General features: G+C 44.2%; 3 protein-coding genes across 5 annotated transcripts; 2 read left to right on the forward strand and 1 right to left on the reverse strand.

Annotated features, from left to right (window-relative positions):
• Window positions 1–1,660: 1,660 nt before the first annotated feature.
• LOC109762102 (probable protein phosphatase 2C 45) lies at window positions 1,661–8,004 on the reverse strand. The gene is made up of 9 exons (XM_020320921.4): window positions 7,740–8,004; window positions 6,915–7,666; window positions 4,793–4,920; window positions 4,615–4,713; window positions 4,350–4,508; window positions 3,392–3,478; window positions 3,139–3,230; window positions 2,938–3,012; window positions 1,661–2,013 (listed from the first exon to the last, which is right to left on the reverse strand). The coding sequence occupies exons 2-9, from the start codon at window positions 7,646–7,648 to the stop codon at window positions 1,837–1,839; spliced, it is 1,551 nt and encodes a 516-aa protein (XP_020176510.1). The 5' UTR covers window positions 7,649–7,666; window positions 7,740–8,004; the 3' UTR covers window positions 1,661–1,836.
• Window positions 8,005–10,157: 2,153 nt separating this feature from the next.
• On the forward strand, window positions 10,158–15,653 carry LOC109762101 (uncharacterized). Of its 3 annotated transcripts, XM_020320920.4 has the most exons (21): window positions 10,158–10,476; window positions 11,352–11,431; window positions 11,519–11,605; window positions 12,055–12,105; window positions 12,223–12,340; window positions 12,445–12,501; window positions 12,590–12,654; window positions 12,799–12,882; window positions 12,963–13,013; window positions 13,098–13,160; window positions 13,245–13,291; window positions 13,378–13,447; window positions 13,532–13,594; window positions 13,682–13,771; window positions 13,853–13,891; window positions 13,962–14,189; window positions 14,381–14,466; window positions 14,552–14,600; window positions 14,719–14,799; window positions 14,882–14,975; window positions 15,072–15,653. In XM_020320920.4, exons 1-21 carry the CDS (start codon window positions 10,359–10,361, stop codon window positions 15,272–15,274), a joined length of 1,824 nt encoding a protein of 607 aa, XP_020176509.1. In that variant the 5' UTR covers window positions 10,158–10,358; the 3' UTR covers window positions 15,275–15,653. The 3 variants fall into 3 exon arrangements, with proteins under 3 accessions (XP_020176509.1, XP_020176508.1, XP_040248357.1); XM_020320919.4 differs by having other exon boundaries at window positions 13,378–13,594; XM_040392423.3 differs by having other exon boundaries at window positions 10,183–10,476; window positions 12,055–12,340.
• A 1,271-nt stretch (window positions 15,654–16,924) lies between these two features.
• On the forward strand, window positions 16,925–21,652 carry LOC109762109 (protein PLASTID TRANSCRIPTIONALLY ACTIVE 14). Its single transcript, XM_020320928.4, has 12 exons — window positions 16,925–17,240; window positions 17,329–17,466; window positions 18,202–18,327; window positions 18,803–18,931; window positions 19,039–19,128; window positions 19,203–19,353; window positions 19,582–19,691; window positions 20,192–20,260; window positions 20,376–20,481; window positions 20,594–20,791; window positions 20,885–20,927; window positions 21,071–21,652. The coding sequence occupies exons 1-12, from the start codon at window positions 16,986–16,988 to the stop codon at window positions 21,147–21,149; spliced, it is 1,494 nt and encodes a 497-aa protein (XP_020176517.1). The 5' UTR covers window positions 16,925–16,985; the 3' UTR covers window positions 21,150–21,652.
• Window positions 21,653–23,455: the final 1,803 nt, after the last annotated feature.

Consider the following 23,455-nt stretch of genomic DNA (forward strand, 5'->3'; position numbering starts at 1 on the left):
GTGGCGTCCCCCTCGCGGAGCCACAGCATCCTCGAGCGTTGGCGTGCAATAGATCTCTCCAGAGAGCAAAGCCCGAGCAACTTCCGCTTGAGCACCCGCCGAAGACCTAATTCGGCTGGGGAGAGCTCCCTTCCTTCCATAGCCACGTCAAGCTGCTTGATGATCTCGAGCGCGAGAGAAATCTGAGTCTTGACATTCCCTATCCACCGATCACTCCAGCTTTGCAGTTTCCTTGCCGTTGCTCGCAGCTTCCTATCCAAAACCACGAAGGGGTTGCCTTCGGAAGACATAGACGCCCAGGCCTCGGCCACGACATCATAGAAACCTTCGGCCTTCGTCCAGAAGGACTCGAAACGGAATCGCTTCCCCACGTGAAAATCCGCATGCAGGTCAAGCAGCAAAGGGCAATGGTCCGAAACAGCTGTCCCCAAAGCTGACAGAAGGCAAGTAGGGTACAGCGCCTCCCAGTCCACGGTGACGAAGACGTGGTCAATCCTCTCCAACGTTGCATGGCCGCGCTCATTCGACCAAGTGTAACGCCTTCCGTTAAGATACAACTCTTTTAGTTCTAGCAGGTTAAGCTTGGAGCGAAAGCGAGACATCATCCGCCTATCGATGGCGCTATTGCTCTTATCCTCAGGGTTGGCAATTAAGTTAAAGCCGCCAACCACTGCCCACAGCCCCGCATGCAACTCTCTGATGTCAAGCAGCTCTTGGAGGAACTCCACCTTGTCTGCGTCCGACTGCGGTCCATACACACCAGTGATCCACCACTACCCTGCCGCGCCGACCGGCTTGACAAGCGCCGTCACCGTGTTATTAGTGTAGTGCGGATTGGAGAGCTGCACGAACACTGGGTCCCAAGCCAACAGAACACCACCCCGCGTCCCATTCGCGGGCAAGAAATAAAACTTGTCAAATTTACTCCCCAAGCATTGGGATACAATGCCTACTGTGATGTGATGTGCTCAAGCTTTGTCTCTTGGAGACACACCACGCTAGGACTAGCCGCCAGCACTACTTGATACACCGCATGCCTCTGCGCCGGTGTGTTTAAGCCACGCACATTCCACACCATCGTCTTGATAGGTTGTGAGCAAGCCCACCGCTAGCAGCCTGACCCGGTGCTCAGAAAGCCCCTGCCACCTCCTGTGGCACATCCACCAATGGCAACGCCGAAGCCTCCCAGCCAAACAGAGCTGATTTGATTGAAGAGGATACTGTATGCTAGAATGAAACTCTTATTAGGGACATATTCACCCCTTCTGATGTGACAACCAGTCTTATATGCCACGACCCAGGATTGCTGGGGAGGACATCTGGTCTTGGGCATGGGAGAAATCAGGATTGTTTTCAGCCAGCTCATCGTTCCATGGAATGATGGACAAGATGCAAGAAAATTCTGCACATGCATCAAGTTCATCGGAAAAGCTGGCACGTGGAAAGCGTTGTGGAAACTCAAGGTGCATCAAGAATATCCTACCATCTTACTCAGAATTAATCTGTGCAATGTGTGGTCATGGGAGCGAATCAGTATCTCATGCCCTCGTCACATGTACTCCCGCTGCTTATGCTAAACGCTCTTATATTATATTATGGGACGGAGGGAGTAGTATTTGGGATAGAGCTCGTGATTATTTTCGGAGGGAGTAGTCACATGTACCACTGTATGTAACCAGCACCACAATTTGTATACCAGTTAACACCATGTACGGGAGTCATCATCTAGTACGAGCCGCCAATGTACATACAACTCATTCAACAGAGAAAACATCCATCCAGCTGCTGTAAATTTTAAAGGCTAACAACAACATGTATACGGACGAATAGAAGCAATCAAATTTGATCGCCCGGGGGAGAGATGGGAGGGGTGTCACCACCCGTCTTGCTGTGCTGGAACTTGACGACGACGCAGGTGATGTTGTCGCCGCTCCCACGGCCGAAAGCAGTCTCCGTCAGCTTCCGGGCCGCCGCCTCGGGGTCCTCAACCATCTTCACGAGAGAGACGGCGTCCTGCGTGGACAAAAGGTGAACGCACGGTGAGGTTTTCAACAATGAAGATGAGTACAGTACAAATCTTCAGGAGACAACTAGGATAAGTGGCAGAAAAATCTTTTAGATGCAAGTACAAGTGTAACATAGTCAGATACCAGTTGAAAAACCTCCAAAAGGTTGCCCAAAAGAACTATGAGATCAATTCTGTTGGCTACTTAATGATTCTACCAGTCAAAAATCGCAAATGCATTCCTTGAAAAAACAATAAAATCACAACTGCACTACGTTTTACTCCCTCCGTTCCGATTTACTCGTCGTGGTTTTAGTTCAAATTTGAACTAAAACCACGACGAGTAAATCGGAACAGAGGGAGTACTTGATAGGTGGCATCATGTAAAGCACGGAAACTTGCTGCAAAACGTATGTTAATAATCCTCATTCTTGTAAAACCAGTAAAATGAAAGTTAAAAGAAGATGCTTAATATATTAAATGCTACTCCCACTGTATCAAAATATTGAACTGCAAAAAGGTTTTATATTTTGATACAGAGGAAGTATTTGGCTTTCACAATAAAGGAAAATGTCAGCAAGGTTAAACGAATTTATGCAGCAATCAATCCAGATGTAAATGGATATTGCTTTCTTGAATTAGGGAATTATATCTTGTGTACTCTCTCTATAAAGTAATATAAGACTTTTTAGATCACTAAAGTGTTAAAAAAATCTGCACACTGCCATGATTTTGTGGATCACATATTACTTGCATGGCAATCATAACGAGTCCCGACTGCTTGTTGTTCACAAATCACCACTCCGCTATGTATGTGCCATAAATCCAACTAAGCTCCTATGTCCAACTGAGTTTATTCTACTCTGGCAGACCTTGTGGACAAAGGGATATGTACACCTCTAAACAAGCAATTAATGTAGATAGCAACTAACCTCATTTGGAACCACATCCCACAGCCCATCACTAGCCAAAATCAGAAACTCCAATTCATCATCTATTTCTTGTTCCTGACAAATTAATAAAGGGTCACACAAAAGACCTTGATCACTGATAGTTTGACATATAAGCCATGAAACAGAATATATATTTTTTTTTGGCTAGAAACAAACACCAAGTATACAAGCACAAGTTACCTGAATCTCTGGTTCCGCGACAACAAATTGCTTCAACAAGCGGTTGCCAAATGCCCGAGACATTGCAAGTACACCACCAACCCTCCAAGTTCCTGAAAAGCCAATTTGCTACTATCAGATTTTCCAAGCCCCACACTCCAAGAAAATGTTATTTCTTCTGCTAAATAAATAGATAGACTACCCAGATGTTATCCAAATATAAACATATGTAGTTCAGTCAAGTTGGTGCTTCTGTGATGGATGCATGACTTACCAGCCCACATAACAATCCCACCAGCACTCTCAATTCGTTTCCTCTCATCACTTCTGTTTGGCTTGTGATCATCAGAGAGTGCAATAGCTGTGAATAAGAAAACACTATTTCACCAACAATTCAGCAGGTATATACATCTGGATTGTTAACATTCACACTGTGCCAAAGAAGTAAGCATGTCCCTTGGACATCGCAACAAGTATCAAGACCTCTGATTTGCTAAGCTTAAGGAAGCTTTTGTTAGTGAAATTTGGATGAGATCAAGAAATAATTTAGCAAGTCCCAAAACACCTCTATGTGGACTAAATGTTAATCAAATGATCTTACGCTAGGCATATTCAAGTTGGTGCATGTCCAACAACCAACTTCATCAGAAAGCCAGGTTGATATGAAATGAGCAACAATTGTTCCAGAAAAAGAAGAGTGATCAGTGGTGGTAAGTTGACAAACATGTTTCATGCACCTAGGTTAGTGTTTTCCACTATACTGGTTGCAAATTTTTAGACCCACTACATATTGATCATCATAAATATACCAAGTAACTAATGGAAAGCTGTGATGTGTGCCTTCCTAGAGTGTACGGCACCGATCTTTCCAATAATAAAAGACGATGATGACTGAACTCAGTAAAAAGAGACGTGCTACAAATTTTCACAAAATGGAAAACGTCACTATTCTTAATTTGGTGGAAACTATTTAAAGTAATTAGCATTTCACAACAACCATTAATTTGCATTCATAACAATATAAACACCAAATGATGAGTCCTCCAAAACAAATACTTGAATACTTGATTACATCAACACCGTAACTAAACACAACTGGTAAGAAAGTGCCCTGAACCATAGACCATCCTACTAGTATTGTACAGTAACCATGCTAGGCCCTGCTGTGCATGTGCTAACAAATCTAGCTGAATCAAATACTAATCAATGTACAGCACATAAGAATCAATCACCTTTGCCCGACTTTGATATTACAGCCCGAGAGTCACCTACGTTAGCCACGTAAAGTTGATTTCCAAGCAAAACTGCTGTCGATGCAGTTGACCCGTCATCTCTGTGAGTGTTGATTTCAGAATCCAAGAAATCTGAATCAGTTTTTTTATATGTTTCACCTGCGAGTTACCACTAATTAGATAGTCCACACATGAAATATCAAGGAAATGTTGGAAATAGCATTAACAAAATTATACGAGTTACTTTTTGAAAAGAGAATCTTACTTATTGCTAATTTTGTATCTGACATGAATTGTGGGTGTTTCATGAGGTTCTCAAACAAGTGCTCCTTCAAATACTCAGCAGCACGTGAACCCCCATGACCTGCAAGAAAACAAATGGTTTAGACATAGAACCATTGAGGAAAGATAAGAGAAATCTACAAGAAAAAAGAATCGCCGACCATCAAATATTCCGAAGAGATTTATTTGTTTATCATCAATTTTAGATGATTTTATGTCAAAGAAGTCTTCCATGCTTGCCCTTTTTCCTCTAAAACTTGAATATCCACAACTCAAACTTCCATCATCACTGCAAATGAGTCAAAATCCAAAATGCCTGCTGTTAAAATTTAGAAACTTACAATTTCCTGTATAAGACAAGTAAAATAATTTTGCAAAAATCCTGATAGCATATGTGTATAGCCAAAAGGCTGTCTATTCAAAGTACAGAAATAATCTGTATATGTTAACAGAAATTAGATGCATGTATTTGAATTAGAAGTTGTAGGTCTAATAAATATGGGGTTGTATGCGATCAGCAACTTGAATCAAAGAAAGGTAATTTCCTCTTTTCTCAAACTATCCAAGGAAGGAGATTGAACAATATTCTTTAAATAGCAAGACCAGGACCAACAAATAGAATCACTAGAACGGAGTATGTTTAAAGAAATAAAAATTGCACAATTGAAAATTATCTTTAGAACCATTATTTTACGATTAATCCAACATAACTCGACAAGATAATTGCAGCTGTTACAAAATGAGTTCAAGATTTATGAAGTTCTGCATTATATAAAGTACATTTATATAAGGAAATATCAAACTATTCCAGAACCCTGAGTCGCTTCATCTCTACTTTTGGGCCATGCATGATTCCAGCAACTACACTCTAAGCTGCTCATCACCAATGTGGAATGGATTGATGTCACAAGAGAGGATGATGGGTGTAAAAATGGGAGCAAAATGTAGACAAGTCACCAACTAAATGAAGTAGACGTGATGGACTAGCCATGCTACCCTAGAAAAAGGCATATGATTGCTGATCCCACACAACAATTCCAAGCAAAGTTGGTTTGGTTGAAGAAAGTAATACTGAGTTGAGTAGTTGACCCACTTAATGATGAAGACATGCCAATATTCTATTTCTATCTAGATATTGCACGGGCATCTTTAAGATCTGATGATGAAGAAATGTTGTATTAACAGCAAATGTTCCTTTTCAAGACATCATTTCCCATATGATACGTTGCTGAATTTTTTGGAGAATAACTTGCCAAAATCAAATTGAAACATTTTAGTGAAGCTATATTCTTCGTATGGCCAAATAGTAGTTTCATAGAGTACTGTAGAATTTAGATGTATCTCGGTACGGTAGCATGTTCTATCATTCTCAGTTTGAAAAGCAACTTCTATATTATGATATTGCGCTTCCGTCAAAATAATAATAATGTATTTTCCTCCTATAATGTTTCTGTCAAAATAATAATAACATATTTTTCCTTTTGCAGAAGATGGCATCCCTATGGGGAGCAGACCATGAAAACCAGCAAGCAACCAACTGTTAACGCCTTAAGGAAAAGATACAACATTATGCTTTGCAGCACAATTATGCCTGTTCACTGCTCTTTGTCTAAAACTAAAAGTGAGCATCCACTACTCTTTAGCTGCGGCATGTGTGCATACTATGCAACAGGTTCAATGGATGCTACCGCCAGTAGGAAAAATCGCACAAGAGTTCTCGAATTTATGTTGGTTCCGTAAAATTGATGTCCTGGTTCATCACAAGTCTGGAACAATACATAGTTCTAAATAGGGAGAGTACTAGAATATTCTGGCCAGAAAAGGGCAGCACGGACGTATTGCCAAGGTACACCCGCGGCCTTCAGTATTGAATGATTGAATCTAAATTGTCGTTTACCGGTATTTTCATTAAATCATTTCTTTCCATTTCGCATGGGAGCGGCTAAAAATCGCACGTAAACTTCAGCTCTCAAAAAATCTATGGTGATGCCAAAATTGTTAGGGCTAGTTGAGTCGTAACTCGTAACCAAACACACCTTCATAATCCCACAGAGTAACCACCAAGCTAACAAACTACACACGAAAGCTACATTCTGCATCACAAACACATGGTCATGCAATTACGTTCTAAGCTCTACCGCACCGCCTTGCATTAAATACATGAGAACACAAGCTGCACATGTAGAGCATTTGAATCAAACAGGCCAACGGTACTTCGCGCCAACAGATGCGAGCACCCGCAATCGGCGAAGCAAACGAAACCGAGGAGCGAGCGAGCATTACCTCTTGCAGCCGCCACTCATGTAGCCGACCTCATCGACCCTCTCCCTCTCCCTCTGCCTCTCCTTCTCCTTCTTCTCCTTCTCCAGGTCCTGGTCCTTGGGCACGACCAGAGCCGGCACGGCAGCCGCCACAGCAGCCCCTTGCTTCCTCCTCGCCTGCTCCGGCAGCGCCAGCACCGGCGATGACGACACCTCCTCTTCCTCCTCCTCCTCGGATGAGTGCTCCGAGTCCACCATGGCCACGGCCGCAGCCGGCGACACGTCCATGCCGGGCCCCTCCTCCACCTCCATCTCTACTGCTGCGGAGGACACCTCCATCTCCACCTCCACCTCCACCTCCACGACGCCTGCCCGCACCTCCCGCTCGGGCGAGGAGGCCTCCTCCTCGACCTCCCCCTCGCCCTCCTCCAACTCCAGCTCCTCCTCCAGCGGCTGGTGCGCGGGGGTGACCCCGGGCTCCGCCATCGCCTTCCCCTTGGCCCGGAACCGGCGGTACTTGACGGGGTGCCGCACGCCCAGCCGCTTGTCGCTCCCGGGCTTGGACGGCCCCGCTCCTACTGCCGCCTCCCCCTCCCCCGCTCCCGCTTCCGCCGCTCTCGCCGCCCCCGCCTCCGCTGCCCCGGACTCGGCCTCCGTCACCGCAGATGCAGAAGGCGCGGGGATATCCGGCGACCTCTCCTCCTCCTGCTGCTGCTCCCGCTGCTGCTGGTCCTTCACGGCGCCATCGTGAACCATGAGCCAACCGCGGAAACCCTAGAAGCGGCACGCAGAGAGCTCAGATTCAAATCCGCATCCGACGAGCGAGCGAGCGATCTCGGGCACTCACCTTCGGGCCGGATCCGATCGGGCGGCGGGCGGTCGGTCAGGTCGGGGCAGATCGGATCTACGGGGAGCGGCGGCGGCGGCGGGGTGGGTGGGGGTGGGGTGGGGCGGCGGGCGTGAGCTGGGGTGGGGGGGTGAGGTGTGGAGTGATCGGAGCGGAGCGGAGCGGAGTGTCGCTGTGTGTGTGCGCGTGCGTGCGTGAGGAGGAGATGAGAGATGAACAAAAATGGAAGAGGAGAAGCGGCGTTGCGCTACGCCCTACCCCTCCCTACGCTGATGTCGTATTTATTTATTTCGTATATTGTAGTATTTCTTTACGTATTTAATGTGTATTTATTTGCATATTTTATTATTTTTTTTGCCTTCCTGTGTGCGTGGCGAGGGCGGCCTGGAGCACCTGGGGCGTGGGCTACCGGCGGCGGCAGGTGTGTGCTCGCTGCGGTGTGGGGCTGGCCGGCTCTGGGTCGTGCTGTCAGTGTAGCGGAGTGGACTGGACTGGTCCCTGTGGGGACTGAGTGAGGAGTGAGGAGGAGCGTGCTGGTGATGGGTCACGGGTGAAACGTGGGCTGGTAATTCTGGATGGGCTACGTAGGAATGTCAAGTGGGCTTTGCCGACTGCGAACTGCACGTGGGCCGGCAGAATTACCAGCCTACTAACATCGTACGTAGCCCATCCAGAGTTACTACCGGGTATCACCGTGACCCAGTAGAGCGACTGCAAACTGCCCACGGGCCGCCGTCCCGGTCTATGCTTTCTCAGAAGAGTTTAGAAGCTCCTTTTTATCCAGACTTTCTCAAAGGTTCTTTGAATATTTTCTTTATTTTTTCTATATCTGTTTTCATGTTTTATTTTCCAAAGTTAGAAATATATTTAATATTGGGGAACATAATTTAAATTCTTGAACAATTATTTGTAATCATAAATGGTTTCTCCAAATTTGTGAACATTTCTAAATATCCCTGATGATTTTTCATGTTCATGAACATTTTAAAACTTTACAAACATTGTAATAAATACATAAATATTTCAAAAGTCATGAACATGTTTTTTCCATATTCATGAACATGAACATGATTTAACTTCATGAAAGTTTTACAAATTTACAAACATTCTTGAAATGGAAAAAAATATTACCAAATGTTTTGTTGAAGTGTTTCATTGACCAACCCTGGTCTGTTCCTGCATACTTTGTCCTCACTCGTGCGCATCCGGAATCAACTACTCAGTCAGTCGCTCATCCTCAAATTGCTCCAACCCAAGCATGCTTAACTATGAAGTTTCTTTTGGATGCGCTTTCAGAAGAAGAAAAATGCACCTTGTTGATATGAGTAGTCTATCATTCATGGTAATACGGGATGTCACAGGGTCCACTTCGAATAAAAAAACTTTGAAGCTTCCACAGGCCTCTATCCACTAGGAGCTTAATAATTACAAAACAAAACATTTTCGCAGAATTCATAGATGTTTTCTTCAAAATTGTGAACATTTATGCAAACTCATAAATGTTTTCTTCAAAATTGTGAACATTTCAATAGAATTTTTAAATAGACGGTATGGAAAAAATTTCATGCTTATGAACATTTTTAGAATTCAGAAGCATTTTTTAATCCGCAAGCATTATTTAAAATTCGTGAGTATTTAAAAAAAATCATGAACAACTATGAAACTTGTGAACATTTTTTAGAAGTCCTGATTATTTTTACATATTTCTGAAGAATATATATCTAACACTCCTTAAATTCATGAATGTTTCTAAAAAATTGTAAAACCAAAAATATTAATGTTCTTGAATATTTAAAACAAACCGAGAAGCATTTTAATAGAATATCGGTTTCGATCTTGTTATGTTAGACCCATGACCTGACCAAACGCCTACACGTGGGTCCACTTGCAATAAAAAAACCTTTGGAGCTCATCCATGATCTGTAAAGTTTGAGATGACAATGAGCAATGAATGATAAGCTAGTTAAAGATGAAATTGCAAGTCAAATATATCGATACTAATGCTTCTTTGAGTTTGTTTCAAACATCCGAAAAACAAGCACGTTGAGCTAGATATTTGATTCGTCATCCGATATCACAGTTACATTTGTTTCTCATGACCCCAATATCATAAACAACCATTCTACATGGACATGTCGCATAAGTTATCTTTGTTTTTGTGTTTTCTTATATTGGTACTGTCGATCCCACGTTTATTTCATACGAATACATAGTTTGTTTTCTTTAGACGCGGTTTTGAGAAAACATCACATAAAATTTTGCTCCTTCCAAATAGGGACCATAATTTTGATGTCCCTCTAAAAAAAGTGTGACATTCTAGGGTCAAACATAAGGTTTCACCATTCAAAAGGGGTGGAAATATAAGACCCTTTCCAGATTTGGAAGAAGTAGAGAGGGGATAGAGGGGGAAAGGTTTTCGGGGGTATAAATACCGGGAGCGAAGCCCTCGTCTCGTCTCTATCCCCTGCGCCGTTCCCCTCTCCCTCTCGTGACGGCTGCGCGCTTGAACCCCCACCCCGCACACACTCGCGCCGGACCGGACGAATCGCGGCGGCGGAGGGCTGAGGCGTTGGCGGACGAGAGGAGGGGCGGAGAGAGAGAGAGAGGCGCCCCGGCGAGATGAAGTACGTCCTGGTGACCGGCGGCGTGGTGAGCGGCCTCGGGAAGGGGGTGACGGCCAGCAGCATCGGCGTCGTGCTCAAGGCCTGCGGCCTCCGCATTACCTCCATCAAGATCGGTACGCGCCCCGCCCCCTCCTCGCCCTCCCGCGCCCCGCTCCGCCGAGAGAGAGACCGGATACAGGCGGCCGCCGCCGCCGGCCCGATACGTTTCTTTAGATTTCTTTTCCCCTCTTTTCCCGGGTTTGTTACACGGGGGCCGTCCTAGATCGAAATACCCCGGTTTTCGAGGGGATTCCGCCGTCCCCGGGCAGGAATTTCAGGCGAGGCCCGTCCCCCGTCCCCGACCAGGGGCTCCGCATTGGGGGGGCGCCGCTGGCGCGGCCTTGGGATTTTGAACGGTGCTGAACAGTAGCAGCGGCTTCACCCGGCACCAGCCAACCTTTTATTTCGCCTGTCCGTGATTTGTCCATGGATCATATTGATGTGAATCAGGAAAGGATCAAGAATTAGCCAGGTTTGGTCCTCAGTGCTGTTGTATCCAATCTAAATGGTACAAGGTGGCCAGGATAAGTTTAAAGAACCACCACTAGGTTTATCCCTCCATTTCTTGTTTCTGTGCTGGAGGCCTCGTGTGTTCCGGAGGGATTCTCGATGCGTTGTCGCGGCGCCACGGAGGCCCGGTTTAGATTTCTACCATTCCAGCATCCAACCATCGGCGATACACGTAGGGTACACGTTGGATAAACTCGGATTAGTTTGTTTATGCTACTCATCGTTTGATAGTTATTGGTTTCTAGTTAACTACACCCTTCTTTCTCTTGGCTCCTTGTGGCTATTTGTTTATATTATTGCCAGGAAGAATCATCATTTCAAGTAATTTTTGTGTTGTAGCGTTGGGGCAATGCTAGCTATTGCCTGGCCGGATGCTTTGACTGATTACTTCTGTTCTTGCAAGGTTGGCATTTTCTGATTGTATCACTCAAATGTGCAGATCCTTACCTTAACACTGATGCTGGAACCATGTCTCCTTTTGAACATGGCGAAGTGTTTGTTCTAGATGATGGTGGCGAGGTATTGGAATTTGCTATGTGACTAAGTCATGGATGTTTTAATGCTGGCACAGATCTGTTCATTTGATATAGCCTTATATTGTTGCAGGTGGACTTGGATCTCGGAAACTATGAGAGGTTTCTAGACATTAAGCTGACACGTGACAACAACATAACTACTGGAAAGATCTACCAGGTGTGCAACTACAACCTACCACCACCTCCTGCTTAATGGCAATGTCAAACTATAGCTGGGTCGGATAATGTTCATGCTGAATCATTGGCTGTATTTCAACATCACTGCAATTTATTAATCTTAACTGTATGACTTGGTCATACAAGGTCATTAGCTTCTTATCCACTTTCTTTGTTACATAGCCATCAAACATAATTTAATTTAATAAAGCTTCGTACATTTTGATGTTGACATCTTGTAACAGCTTAGGATATAAAAAAAACTTGTTTTCTCATCCACCTGTATATTGAATGTGCAATATAACTTATACTTAAGCATATGAGTAAAGTGAGGAACTCAGAATAGTGGCATGTAAAACATGTGCATTTGTAAATATGTGTTGTAGAAGTTGCAAAATAGTCTGATCTTGCTTGTTTATTTAACTTAATATTAATATATTTTTATTGCAGTCTGTTATTAATAAAGAAAGAGAGGGAGAATACCTGGGAAAGACTGTGCAGGTGCAAGCCACTTCCTCCAGACCCATCTTTTTTTTCTTACTTGAAATTTGGCAACTTACATTGAACATTTCTTGGGAATCTAATGTGATCAATCATGTTTTTTTTCCTTTAATTAAGGTTGTCCCACACATTACAAATGCTATACAAGATTGGATTGAGCGTGTTGCAATGGTTCCTGTTGATGGCCAGGAGGGACCTGCCGATGTCTGTGTTATAGAACTGGGTGGCACTATAGGTGCAAGAGATAACTTTTAACATTCTGTTCATTTTTAAGACTCTTTCTTTGCTTACAATTCATTTTGGGGTTCTAATCTTCTGTAACTTAATGATGTGCTGCAGGGGATATTGAATCCATGCCATTTATTGAAGCTCTAGGTCAATTCTCCTATCGTGTTGGTAAGGAACTTGCATGTTACATTTTTTTTTAATCTTCTACATGGTGGTACTAATATCATTATTTCCATGTTCTTTATTTATTTGCCAGGTGCTGGTAATTTCTGTTTGGTACATGTCAGTCTGGTTCCGGTATTGAATGTTGTCGGTGAGCAGGTAAGTAAACTTCTCATTTCTCAGTCAGTTCATAATGCCAGTCTTCGCTTTGTTGATTGTGGCTTGGTGTTGTGACTAAGGCACTAAGCATAACTAACATCATATTTAATATACTTTGTTACGTATGGCTTACTGTTATTGTAGAAAACTAAGCCAACTCAACACAGTGTACGTGGTCTGAGAGGACTTGGTCTCACGCCAAATATGTTAGCTTGTCGCAGTACTAAGGTTAGTCAATGGACCCGTCCAACTTACCATGTCTCTGACCCGTATTGATTTGTTAACTTCTCATGCTTTATTGGTGACAGGAGCTAGAGGAAAATGTGAAAGAAAAACTCTCCCAGTTTTGTCATGTGCCGGTATTGAAATTGTCCTTTTCTACAACGGATAATGTGTATGTGCAGCTGATCGCTCTTGTTGATAATGAATTCTTTTGGTTGCAGGCCGCTAATATTTTCACTCTATATGATGTTTCGAACATTTGGCATATTCCTTTGCTGTTACGGGTATAGCGCATCTCATTATTTATGTATAAATGTACATCTTTCCCATGCACTATATGATATTTTCATTTTTCATTTCCATTTCAGGACCAGAAAGCACACAATGCTATTCTTAAAGTTCTGAATCTTGAAAGGTTTGTTTTCATGTACCTTATTGAGGTTTTCTTCCAAAGATGCCATGCTGACATGGTGTTCTGAACCTTCTTTCCCATGTTTGCAGCGTTGCCCAGGAGCCGAAGTTGGATGAATGGGTGGCAAGGGCTACTTTATATGACACCCTACAGGATGAAGTTGGTTTCTGTTCGTCCTTTACAATTGTTTTATCTGTCTGGAAACCTTTACTTAGGCCCAATTGTACTGCACTGTTGTTTCAGGTGAGGATTGCCATGGTTGGGAAGTACACTGGTCTGTCTGATTCGTACCTTTCTGTGTTAAAGGTGAGATGATCATTGTGGTCATTGTTTCAGTCTTGTTGTTAAATCTGTTTATTGTTGTCCAACATTTTTTTCTGCATTCTTTTGTAGGCACTTTTGCATGCTTCTGTCTCTTGCCACAAAAAACTTGTTGTAGATTGGGTTGCTTCCACTGATCTTGAGGATTCAACTGCTTCTGAGGTTTGAACTACACATAATATGCAGTTACTTTAGTCTTTTCTTTACTGCATTTCCTCACCTGTCCGTGGTTAAATTTTATAGGCGCCTGATGCTTACAAAGCAGCATGGACTTTATTGAAGGTGAGGAGTTTATGCCCTTAAATACTGTCAAATTTACAATTTGTACCTGTCTGACAGATTTTCATTCCAGGGCGCTGATGGTGTTTTAGTGCCCGGTGGCTTTGGAGACAGAGGTGTTAAAGGGAAAATGATGGCTGCTAAGTATGCCCGTGAAAACAATGTCCCCTATCTTGGTATATGCCTTGGCATGCAGCTTGCTGTTGTAGAGTTTGCGCGCCATGTTATGAAATTCCCTGATGCGGACAGCACAGAATTTAATCCCAATACGAAGACCCCATGTGTTATTTTTATGCCAGAGGTAATCTTCAAGCACACACACACAACACACAACCTCCACCCATAACTTTAACAACTTGCAGGGGAAATTATTTATCTGCAGACCTGTGGCATTTTTTCTGTATACAACGTATTGCATTTAGTTTTATTTTGAAACTGGAAACCGCCTTGAGCTCACATATGGTTCCTTACAATTTATTAATATTTTTTTAGGGTTCAAAAACACATATGGGTGGGACCATGCGCCTTGGATCAAGGAGAACATTTTTCAAGGTTACTGACTGCAAATCCGCCAAGCTGTGAGTGCAGTGCATGTTCTCTGTTATAGTTGTCTGGGTTGACACTACTCCTTGCCCACTCATGAGTTTTGTTTTGATCACTCAGCTATGGTGATGTCAACTATGTAGATGAGAGGCATCGGCACAGATATGAGGTCTGTAATAATCTTTGCTCAGTCATATCGATGTATAAATGCTTTGGATGCGTTTAACATGGTCTTTGTTCCCTTTTTGACCACATTCATTGTTTTGTTTTAAAATGGGTGTCTGCAGGTAAATCCTGATATGGTGCCAGCATTTGAAAATGCTGGACTTCAGTTTGTTGGCAAGGACGAGACTGGACAGAGAATGGAGGTATGTATAATAACAGAACCAAGAATCTTACTTGTGCTTCACCATGCTAGTTGATTCACCATTATAACTACTATTTTTCTAGATCATTGAAATACCTGATCACCGGTTCTTCGTCGGCGTCCAATTCCATCCAGAGTTCAAGTCAACGCCTTCAAAACCTTCACCTCCATTTGTCGGTAAGCTACTTGACACTTACTGGAAACTATCTTGGTCCAGTGGGAAGCTACAGCAAACACTGACAATCTGCTCAAACATCCACACTTTGCCTACAGGACTAATCGCCGCAGCGTGTGGGCAGCTGGACCAGGTGCTGCAGGACAGCTGCAATGGCCATGTGGTTGCGGCTAAACACAAGCTCGGTGACAGCTCCTCGACACCCCTAGTACACCAGAACGGGCACGCGCAGAAGCAAGCCAATGGTGGTGTAGCAAATGGAACCTGCCATGCCAACGGCAATGGCAGTACCCATGGTTAGCGTACCGTCGGTTTCGCCAAGGGGATCATCTCGCCTGTCTTCTGTGGTCCTCATCGTCCCGTCGACTGCGACAACGGCTGAGCAACTTATCAGCAGGGCCGGCGGCCCTACAAGAAGGGCGACGGTCAGAGCCTAGGAAAAAAAAATAGAGGACTAGCATTTTATACATGAGCACCTTGTATAGTATTAGGTTCTGTGCTGATATGCAGCCGAATGTTTTTGATCCTTGCGTCTGGACTAAATAATAAGGTAGACCATCTTAGAAAGTCTTAGTCTTGTCGAGACAGAGCCTGGGTTGTTGGGTGTGTACTTTGATTTCCTTTAAGAAACTTATGGTTACTGTTTCTTCCCAGTTAATTCCAGTTTCTTTCTCTGTTTATAGTTTGTAGAGCTAACTAAGATAAGCTTCTTTGCATTCAAATTATAAGTATTTGGGTCAATCACATGGCAGTACAGCACTTTTGTTGATTGGAATGCTTTAACCATATTTATGTTGATCAGATTATGTCGTTTCAATATGTTTCTTGATATTTTCATAACGGTTTTACATGAAAAGAATATCCAAGCCAAAATATTCTTATAATAGCATAATTCACTCGAGCATTATTAATCTATGAGCATGTTTGGTTAATATCCACACATTGCCAAACTTTGCTACAAATGTGGCAGTGGCTCGTGGTTTGTTTGTTTCACTATCATAGTTGTGCCCTGCCACACTTTTTTAGCAGCATGCCCTACATTTCATAACCCGATATCTTAGATTCTTGTGAATCAAAGAGGAAGAGTTTTCTCAATATTTTATTTTAGTCATAATAGATTTTTTAAATTGGTTCGTACCAAACCATAAGTTAACCCACAAAAAGTATCATCGCTTCCGCCCTCAAGGCGATAAGGGAGAGCCATCGTCCTCCACTGGCGTCAAGCCCACAATCCCAACTCTCCGACATCATGGGGTGTGCGGAAGCCTGCTGCCTTGACGTTGTATCATGGATAGGTTAGCGTTAGGGTTTCACGACAACGCCTACAAAAAACATTCCTCCATGACTTCCAATCTCGAAGAGGTCGTTTGCAGTGGCGTTGATGACTCGGGCCGACTTTTTTCGCTAGTGAAGTTAGGGTTTCCAGGGGTTTATCAGCGAGGCACCACCGGTGGCCATTATTTGCATTTTAGTCACCCTGCCTCGTTTGTATCAGGTTAGTGCGACCTCCGGAGCCGACGTGAGGTCTATGAGAAGTTTTGGAGATTTGACTCTTCTGCAATCCATCCTACCGTGACGGCTTCTTCTCCACGGCGCTTGTGTTACTGTCATCTCGATGAATTCCGTTCATGGGCGATGGAACGGCAGCGGTGGCCCTTCGACCCAGCTGAGTGGATGATGACGGTCACACCCCTAGGGATCTCGTTGCAATTTTTAACTTTTTTTTCTTGGGCTTTTACACAGTCACAGCTGAAGTTTTTTCTGCAAAGTAAAAGAATGTTAGGATCAGAACCCCATCGCTGAATCTTTATTTCTATTTTGATTTGAGATATTAGGAGCACATGAGTAAAATGTTAAAATGCAAAGTGAAGATAGTGTTTATTTGGTTACCGCTTCCCCGTGGCGAAAGCGGAAGCAGCCGCGACTAACGGATACCCCCCACGCGGCGAGAGCCCGCCAAACTGAATAGATAACGTCTTCACTCCACTCTCCGGCCGCCTGCGCTCCCTCCCATGGCGACCCCCGTCGCCTCCCCTCTCCTCCTCCCCTCCCCGCTCCCCCTCCCGGCCCCAACCTTCCCGCCCCGCCGCATCACCTCCTCCCGTCGCCTCCTCCTCTCCCCTCCCCCGCACGCCGGCCGGCCGCGCCTCCGCGACCCGCCGCCGGCGCCGGTGGAGGAGGCCGCCGCCGCGGCCGTGGAGGAGTACGAGGCGCCTCCGCTCAGGCTCCTCGACCCGCCGCAGGAGGACGAGCCCTACCCGGACGAGGTGGGTTCGCCTCCCCCTGGCATTGCGCTGTGCCGCTCCCTCCATCCCTCGCTGACGCTGCTTGGGCGACGTGTTTGTGTGTGTGCAGATGGAGGCGGCCGACCCGGACTTCTACCGGATCGGGTACGCCCGGATGATGCGCGCCTACGGGGTCGAGTTCCTCGAGGGCCCCGACGGCATGGGCGTCTACGCCTCCCGGGACGTCGACCCGCTCCGCCGAGCCAGGGTCAGCCGCTGGCCGCCGCTTCCTTTCCCTTATCATTGCTGCATTTCGCCTCCTCACCACTGATTAGTACTACTGTCTTTTGGTGCCACTAACACTACACATTGCTCACTGCTTATTAGGATTATCCATCTGAAGACCGTTGAACAGTGAAGTAAATTTGTTATACTAGACTGCTAGAGACATGCTCTTGTGTTAATGCCTAGCTCCATGCTTCCACTTGATGGTGCCTATAACTGTTCGTTTGTATACAACATTTGAACCAGGACAGTGCTTGCAGTTCTGAAAAATTAGTACTCAATGTCTCTGTCTCAGTGGCATGTGGGACCTGAACATTCTAACGGGCAGTGGTACTTGTACGAAATGCCAGCTCTGGTCGTATGGTTCCAGTTTCTCTAATGATACACACGCACAAGTTGGATCAGATGTAACCATAGGCATAGGTTTAAGTTTAACCTTGTATACTGCCAACTTGATCATCTATTCTGTTAACCATAGGCATAGATTTCAAGCAATACCTATCACCCCTTAATGATCTTTATTATTCATTTATTTTACATTTTACAGTGATGTTCTTAACCAAATAAAATATGTCACCTGGATGCCACACATTGACTGGTCAGAAGTAGTGATGTGGCTAGTCATGCATGCTGTTGCTGTTTGAATAAGAAATTAAGTTCAGTTGCAGAATGATGTTGAATTTTCTTGACTGATACACTACTATTTTTTGTCCACCAGGTGATAATGGAGATTCCATTGGAGCTCATGCTGACTATAACTAAAAACCATCCTTGGATGTTCTTTCCTGACATTATCCCACTAGGACATCCTATATTCGATATTATCGAGTCAACAAATCCCGAGGTAAATGGATGAGTTGTCATGTTGTGAAAACGGAAATCAAACTATTGTTTTCCCCCGGTTTCTTGTGTATTTCATGGGCAGCTCTGCTATACTGATCAGTTTGTTAACCACTTGTGGGGTCCTTGCATCAAATAATTTTATTTGTTTGGTTATGTGAAACACCTTGGAAAGAGTCTAGTTCGACGTGTTGAAGTTGTGGTTATATGTTTGTTCTTCGTTTCCATATTTTTTATGATGTAAATTTCTACAGCATGAGTGCTGAAGAGCCTGCGTAATTGAGACTCCATATCAATTTTACTGCACATTCCTACCATATGCCTGCGAAAATCATCCTTGCTGTTAAATTGGAGCAGAGGGAATTATATCACTCTAAATACTTGATTAATCCTGTTTTCTCCGTTCATTTGAGTGTCAAAGCTTCAGTAATCAACAGGGATGTGGACTGCAGACTAATGTGATTCGTATTTTCTTGCAGACAGATTGGGATTTAAGATTAGCCTGCCTTCTTCTCTACGCATTTGATGTAGAAAACAACTTTTGGCAGTTATACGGTGATTTTTTGCCTAGTGGTGATGAATGCACCAGCTTGCTTCTGGCACCGAAGGTACTCTATAGCTAACTAAAACGTAACTCCTGCTTTGACTTCCTTTTCACATGGAAGCTTCTCACAACTTTGAATGAGTTTTGCTTATTTACCTGCCTGGCTTGCAGGAGGATCTAATGGAACTGGAAGACGAAGATCTGTCCTCAGAGATGTTAAAACGCCAGCAGCGAGCAGTTGATTTTTGGCAGAAACACTGGGTACACTTTTGTGCTATTTTATCCACTTTGCTGGCTTGGATACCTCTAACACTGGCTTGATGGGTAATGTCCAGCACAAAGCAATCCCTCTCAAGCTAAAGCGGCTTGCCCCTGACCACGAGAGATTTCTCTGGGCAGTGAGCATTGTTCAGTCTCGCTCTTTCAACTTGAATATGAGAATGGGAGCTTTCATTCAAGATGCAAATGTCCTAGCTCCTTATGCCGGTACTTGTTAATGTTTATTCTTCTTTCACCCATTTACTTATTTTCAGTCTGAAAATCAACAAAAAAACTCTTTTAGTAAATACTTCAATTTTTTATTTGTATCGGTGAATACTGTATGATTGTTCATTATTTTCATAACTCTAGCATATGAGTTGGCTTGAAATCGTGGTCACAAAATTCAGAACTGCAAGCCTGAAAGATGACTTACAATTTCTCTTTTTGCTCCAGATATGCTGAATCACTCACCTGATGCTAACTGTTTCCTGCATTGGCGTTTCAAAGATCGAATGCTTGAAGTTATGATTAAGGCGGGGCATGCTATAAAAAAAGGAGATGAGGTACTGTTTAAAGAGTAGACTGTACACAAGCTGCAGATGCACCTTGGTTGCAGAACACTTATTTTGCTTTTCAGAGGGCCAATCCGTATGCCTTGGTAGAAAAATATTTTATAGCACCTGAGAGGGGCAATCCTTGTATTTCAAGATCAATTGCTGGCAGATTCATCTGTAGTCTCCCTCTTTGTTTTTTTAACTGTCGCTCAGTTGGCTGGCTGCTTCATGCTCGCAGCCCATCGGGGTTCGAGGCTTGGCCTCCCCACGGTGCTTGGTAGTTATTTTAAATAACAAACATCAGGTGCTAGTTTCTGTAGGTTGAGTTTTTTTTTTTGTAATCATGTGCGAGTTAATTGATACTACAGTAGTCTGTTCAGTCCTAGTTCTTTGCAGGACCTTGTTCTTCTTAGACTCAGCATAAAAGTATGCTATTCTCGCAGTGTCTATTCTCTCAAAAAATTGAAATCACTTTTCTTAATGCAATCTTTATATTTGACCGTGCACAGATGACAATCGATTATATGAGTGCGGTGAACAGCACGCTGATGCAGAGATATGGCTTCTCATCACCAACGGTAATCCATGCCTTTGAGTTTAATTACAATTCCCCTGTATGCAAATTCAGTGGTGAAATTCCTTTCCCACTTTTCGAACTTACGTGGCCCTCTATGCACACAACAAATTCTGTAGAATCCCTGGGAACATATAAACTTCTCGGGCCCTGCCAAGATCCACCTGGATTCTTTCCTGTCAGTCTTCAACATAGCTGGCCTGCACGACGAGCTGTACCACAACGGTAGGGAGCACAAAATGTTCTTACGAGTCATTTCGCAGAGAAGAGCTGGCTTGATCCGCAACGTTCTGATTTAAACTATCGTGTTCGTTCATTCATGTTTGCTTGCTTGCAGTTGCATTGACATCGGGAGAAAGCACCTTTGTCGACGGAGGAGTGGTGGCGGCAGCGAGGACTCTGCCGACATGGTCAGACGGAGACCTTCCTGCCATACCGAGCGTGGAGAGAAAATCCGCTCAGGCGTTGCAGGAGGAGTGCCGGAAGATGGCCGAGTCTTTCTCGACCACGATCCAACAGGACGAGGAGATTCTAGGTAACAGGCTTCTTGGTTCCCACTAGTGTTTATTCATCTTCTTCTCGTTCCCTTTTCTGACACTGAAGCTGGACTGTTTTATGTGTGTTGCAGATTCCGACGAGCCTATGAGGAAAACACGTGAAATCGCGATCAAGTACGTGGAACCAGCTAACGAATATCATATGACACTACCCCCATGAAGTTTCTCTCTGGGCACCAGCATGCTATATCATCATCAATCATTTTATCCCTGGACCACTGTCTTGGTAACAGTTCTTTACGTTGCGGAATGCGCAGGTACCGGCTGCACCGGAAGCTGCTGCTGCAGAAGATCATCGACTCGCTGGAGATCTACCAGGATCGGATTTTGTTCTAGCTAGATGTATTATAGGACTAGAAGGTGCGGTTCTAGATTTCTAGTGTGCTAGTTCTAGGTGTGTCCCGAGTGTTCTGAACTGTAGGGCGGTTGCACCACCACAGCACCCTTAGATGATTTTGAAGGGCTTCAGAAGCCTAGGTTCATACTGCATAGTAGGAAGATCCCAGAAAGATAATGACAAGTGTCAAGTGTCGCCAAGGCATGTCGGTGTCGGAGGTGGCACCATGGTTGTTGGAAGAGAGGGGCCCGCCTGCCAGGATTCACCAGCACATAGTTGCCCCACCTGTCAGGATAGGTAAACGCTTCTCGATTTCTCGAGCAACGTGTTACCTGCTTCATTTAAATGTGATTCATGCTGATGCCTCCACGAAAGATATCATCGGCACTAAATGGAATCTACTAGTAGTACCAGATAAGCAAGAGCATCAATGTAATCGCGACCGATCGGTACCAAGTTTGTCCACATTAGTGAAGGCCGCTTCTCTTGTGTTGTTCTCAAACTTGCTGTAGAATGTAAATGGGGTAGTACAAGGTATAACTTGCAGTGTGTAACTGTTGGACGGTGACTCCCAGTGGCGGCGGCGGCTGCTGCTGCTACTGCTGCTGCAGAGTAACTGTTCAAGTTGAAGTGTTGAGCCTTGGGTTGAGAGGCAGAGCTTCATGCATCTCCTGGAGGCGAGATAGTCTCTTCTCGGAAGTCCTCCTTGTTCCGCTAATATAAACCATATTACCAGAGTTCCTCAACATGCCCACGCATCTCGAACTAGCAAAAATGATCGAATTTAAACACATTATGAAGAGTTGTAGTGTGGCCTCGCTAAACCAGCACCACACATGCGCCAAAATGAAAACCTCAAGGAGGCCAAGAGAGAAAATAAAATGAGACCATCTCTCATTTTTGTAGAAACATCGTTAGAAAGTTATAATCTTCGTGTCCATGATGCCCCACTACAGAACAAAAAATGTATATGTCAACTATTTGGTCGTTTGCCAAATACTCCCTCCGTCCCAAAATTCTTATCTTAGATTTGTCTAGATACATACTAAAACGTGACTTGATACATTCGCATGTAGACAAATCTAAGACAAGAATTTTGAGACGGAGGGAGTAAAATGAGACCTTTTAGGTACTCAGCCGACAATGTTTTTCATGCAGTGCGCAAACGTTCTCTGCTCGGAACATCTCATATGCACTGCGCTCTAGTGGTCACAGCGTTGGCGTTGCAGCTCCAATTCTGCGCTAGCTTGACGTCACCCGCGGGTTAATTACTCCACCGGTTAATTCACAAACTGTTATGCATAAGATTAGTACTAGTACATTATTTGCTTCCTAATATGTGCTGGCAGCTTCATAGAATCATTATTATCCCTACTTACCCCAGATTAACGTACGAAGTTGAAATCCGTATGAGGTTTTCAGCTTACCATTTGTTCTCATATGTAAGCATGACTTTAATTATGTTGATATTTTCAATAACTTCAAAATAATTGAAATGCGACACCAAGCACTCCGGCGGTACATGTTCAAACAATGTATCTTCTCTCACAAAAAAGTGTAATAAAAAATAAGTATATCTTCTCGCATAATCTCTTGAAATTATAGACTTCATACCCTAGGCCAGGCCCACAGTTGCAACCTGCGCTCCGGCGGACAGCCTCGAAAGTTGGACACCACGCCAACTCACAAGTCTTCATGAGCCAACCATCACATTTTCCACTTCTTCTCCATTGCCAAGCACAAAATAAAAACAAATGTATTATGAACATTGGATACGGTTTATCCGGACAAATTTCACGAAGTACTTGCTCAACCAACCCCGCTTTGACTCGACTCAAACGAAGTACAAAATGAACTCGGCCGGAGTGCAGTGAGCCAGAAGCAGAGACATAGCTTAGACGCTCGCCCGAGTCACAAAGAGCGAACTACTTTGCACGCACATCGAGAAAAAGCATGCATGGATATCCACATAAGCATTTGTCAATAAGAATGTCCTAATTTTGGCGACGGAGCTCATGAATAAATTGATAAAATGTAGAAGGCAAGGAGAGGTTAAGAAGCTTGGGATGGAGGGGTGATGGTGGTCAGAGAAATACTAGGAGCGGGAGGTTGATCAAATAATATCTAGGTGGGGAGAGGAGAAGGTTGATCAAATAATGTCTAGGTGGAGCTATGAGGTTGCCTTAATTCAAAAACATACAAGTTGGGGGGGGGGGGCATTGGCCCCCTCTCTCTAACAATTGTTAATTTGCTTCTCAAATATCTCGCCCTTGAGTTTACGGGTATATATGGCTTGCTTACTATA

The sequence above is a fragment of the Aegilops tauschii genome, chromosome 1 (assembly GCF_002575655.3).
Source record: "Aegilops tauschii subsp. strangulata cultivar AL8/78 chromosome 1, Aet v6.0, whole genome shotgun sequence".
Taxonomy (NCBI): Eukaryota; Viridiplantae; Streptophyta; class Magnoliopsida; order Poales; family Poaceae; genus Aegilops; species Aegilops tauschii.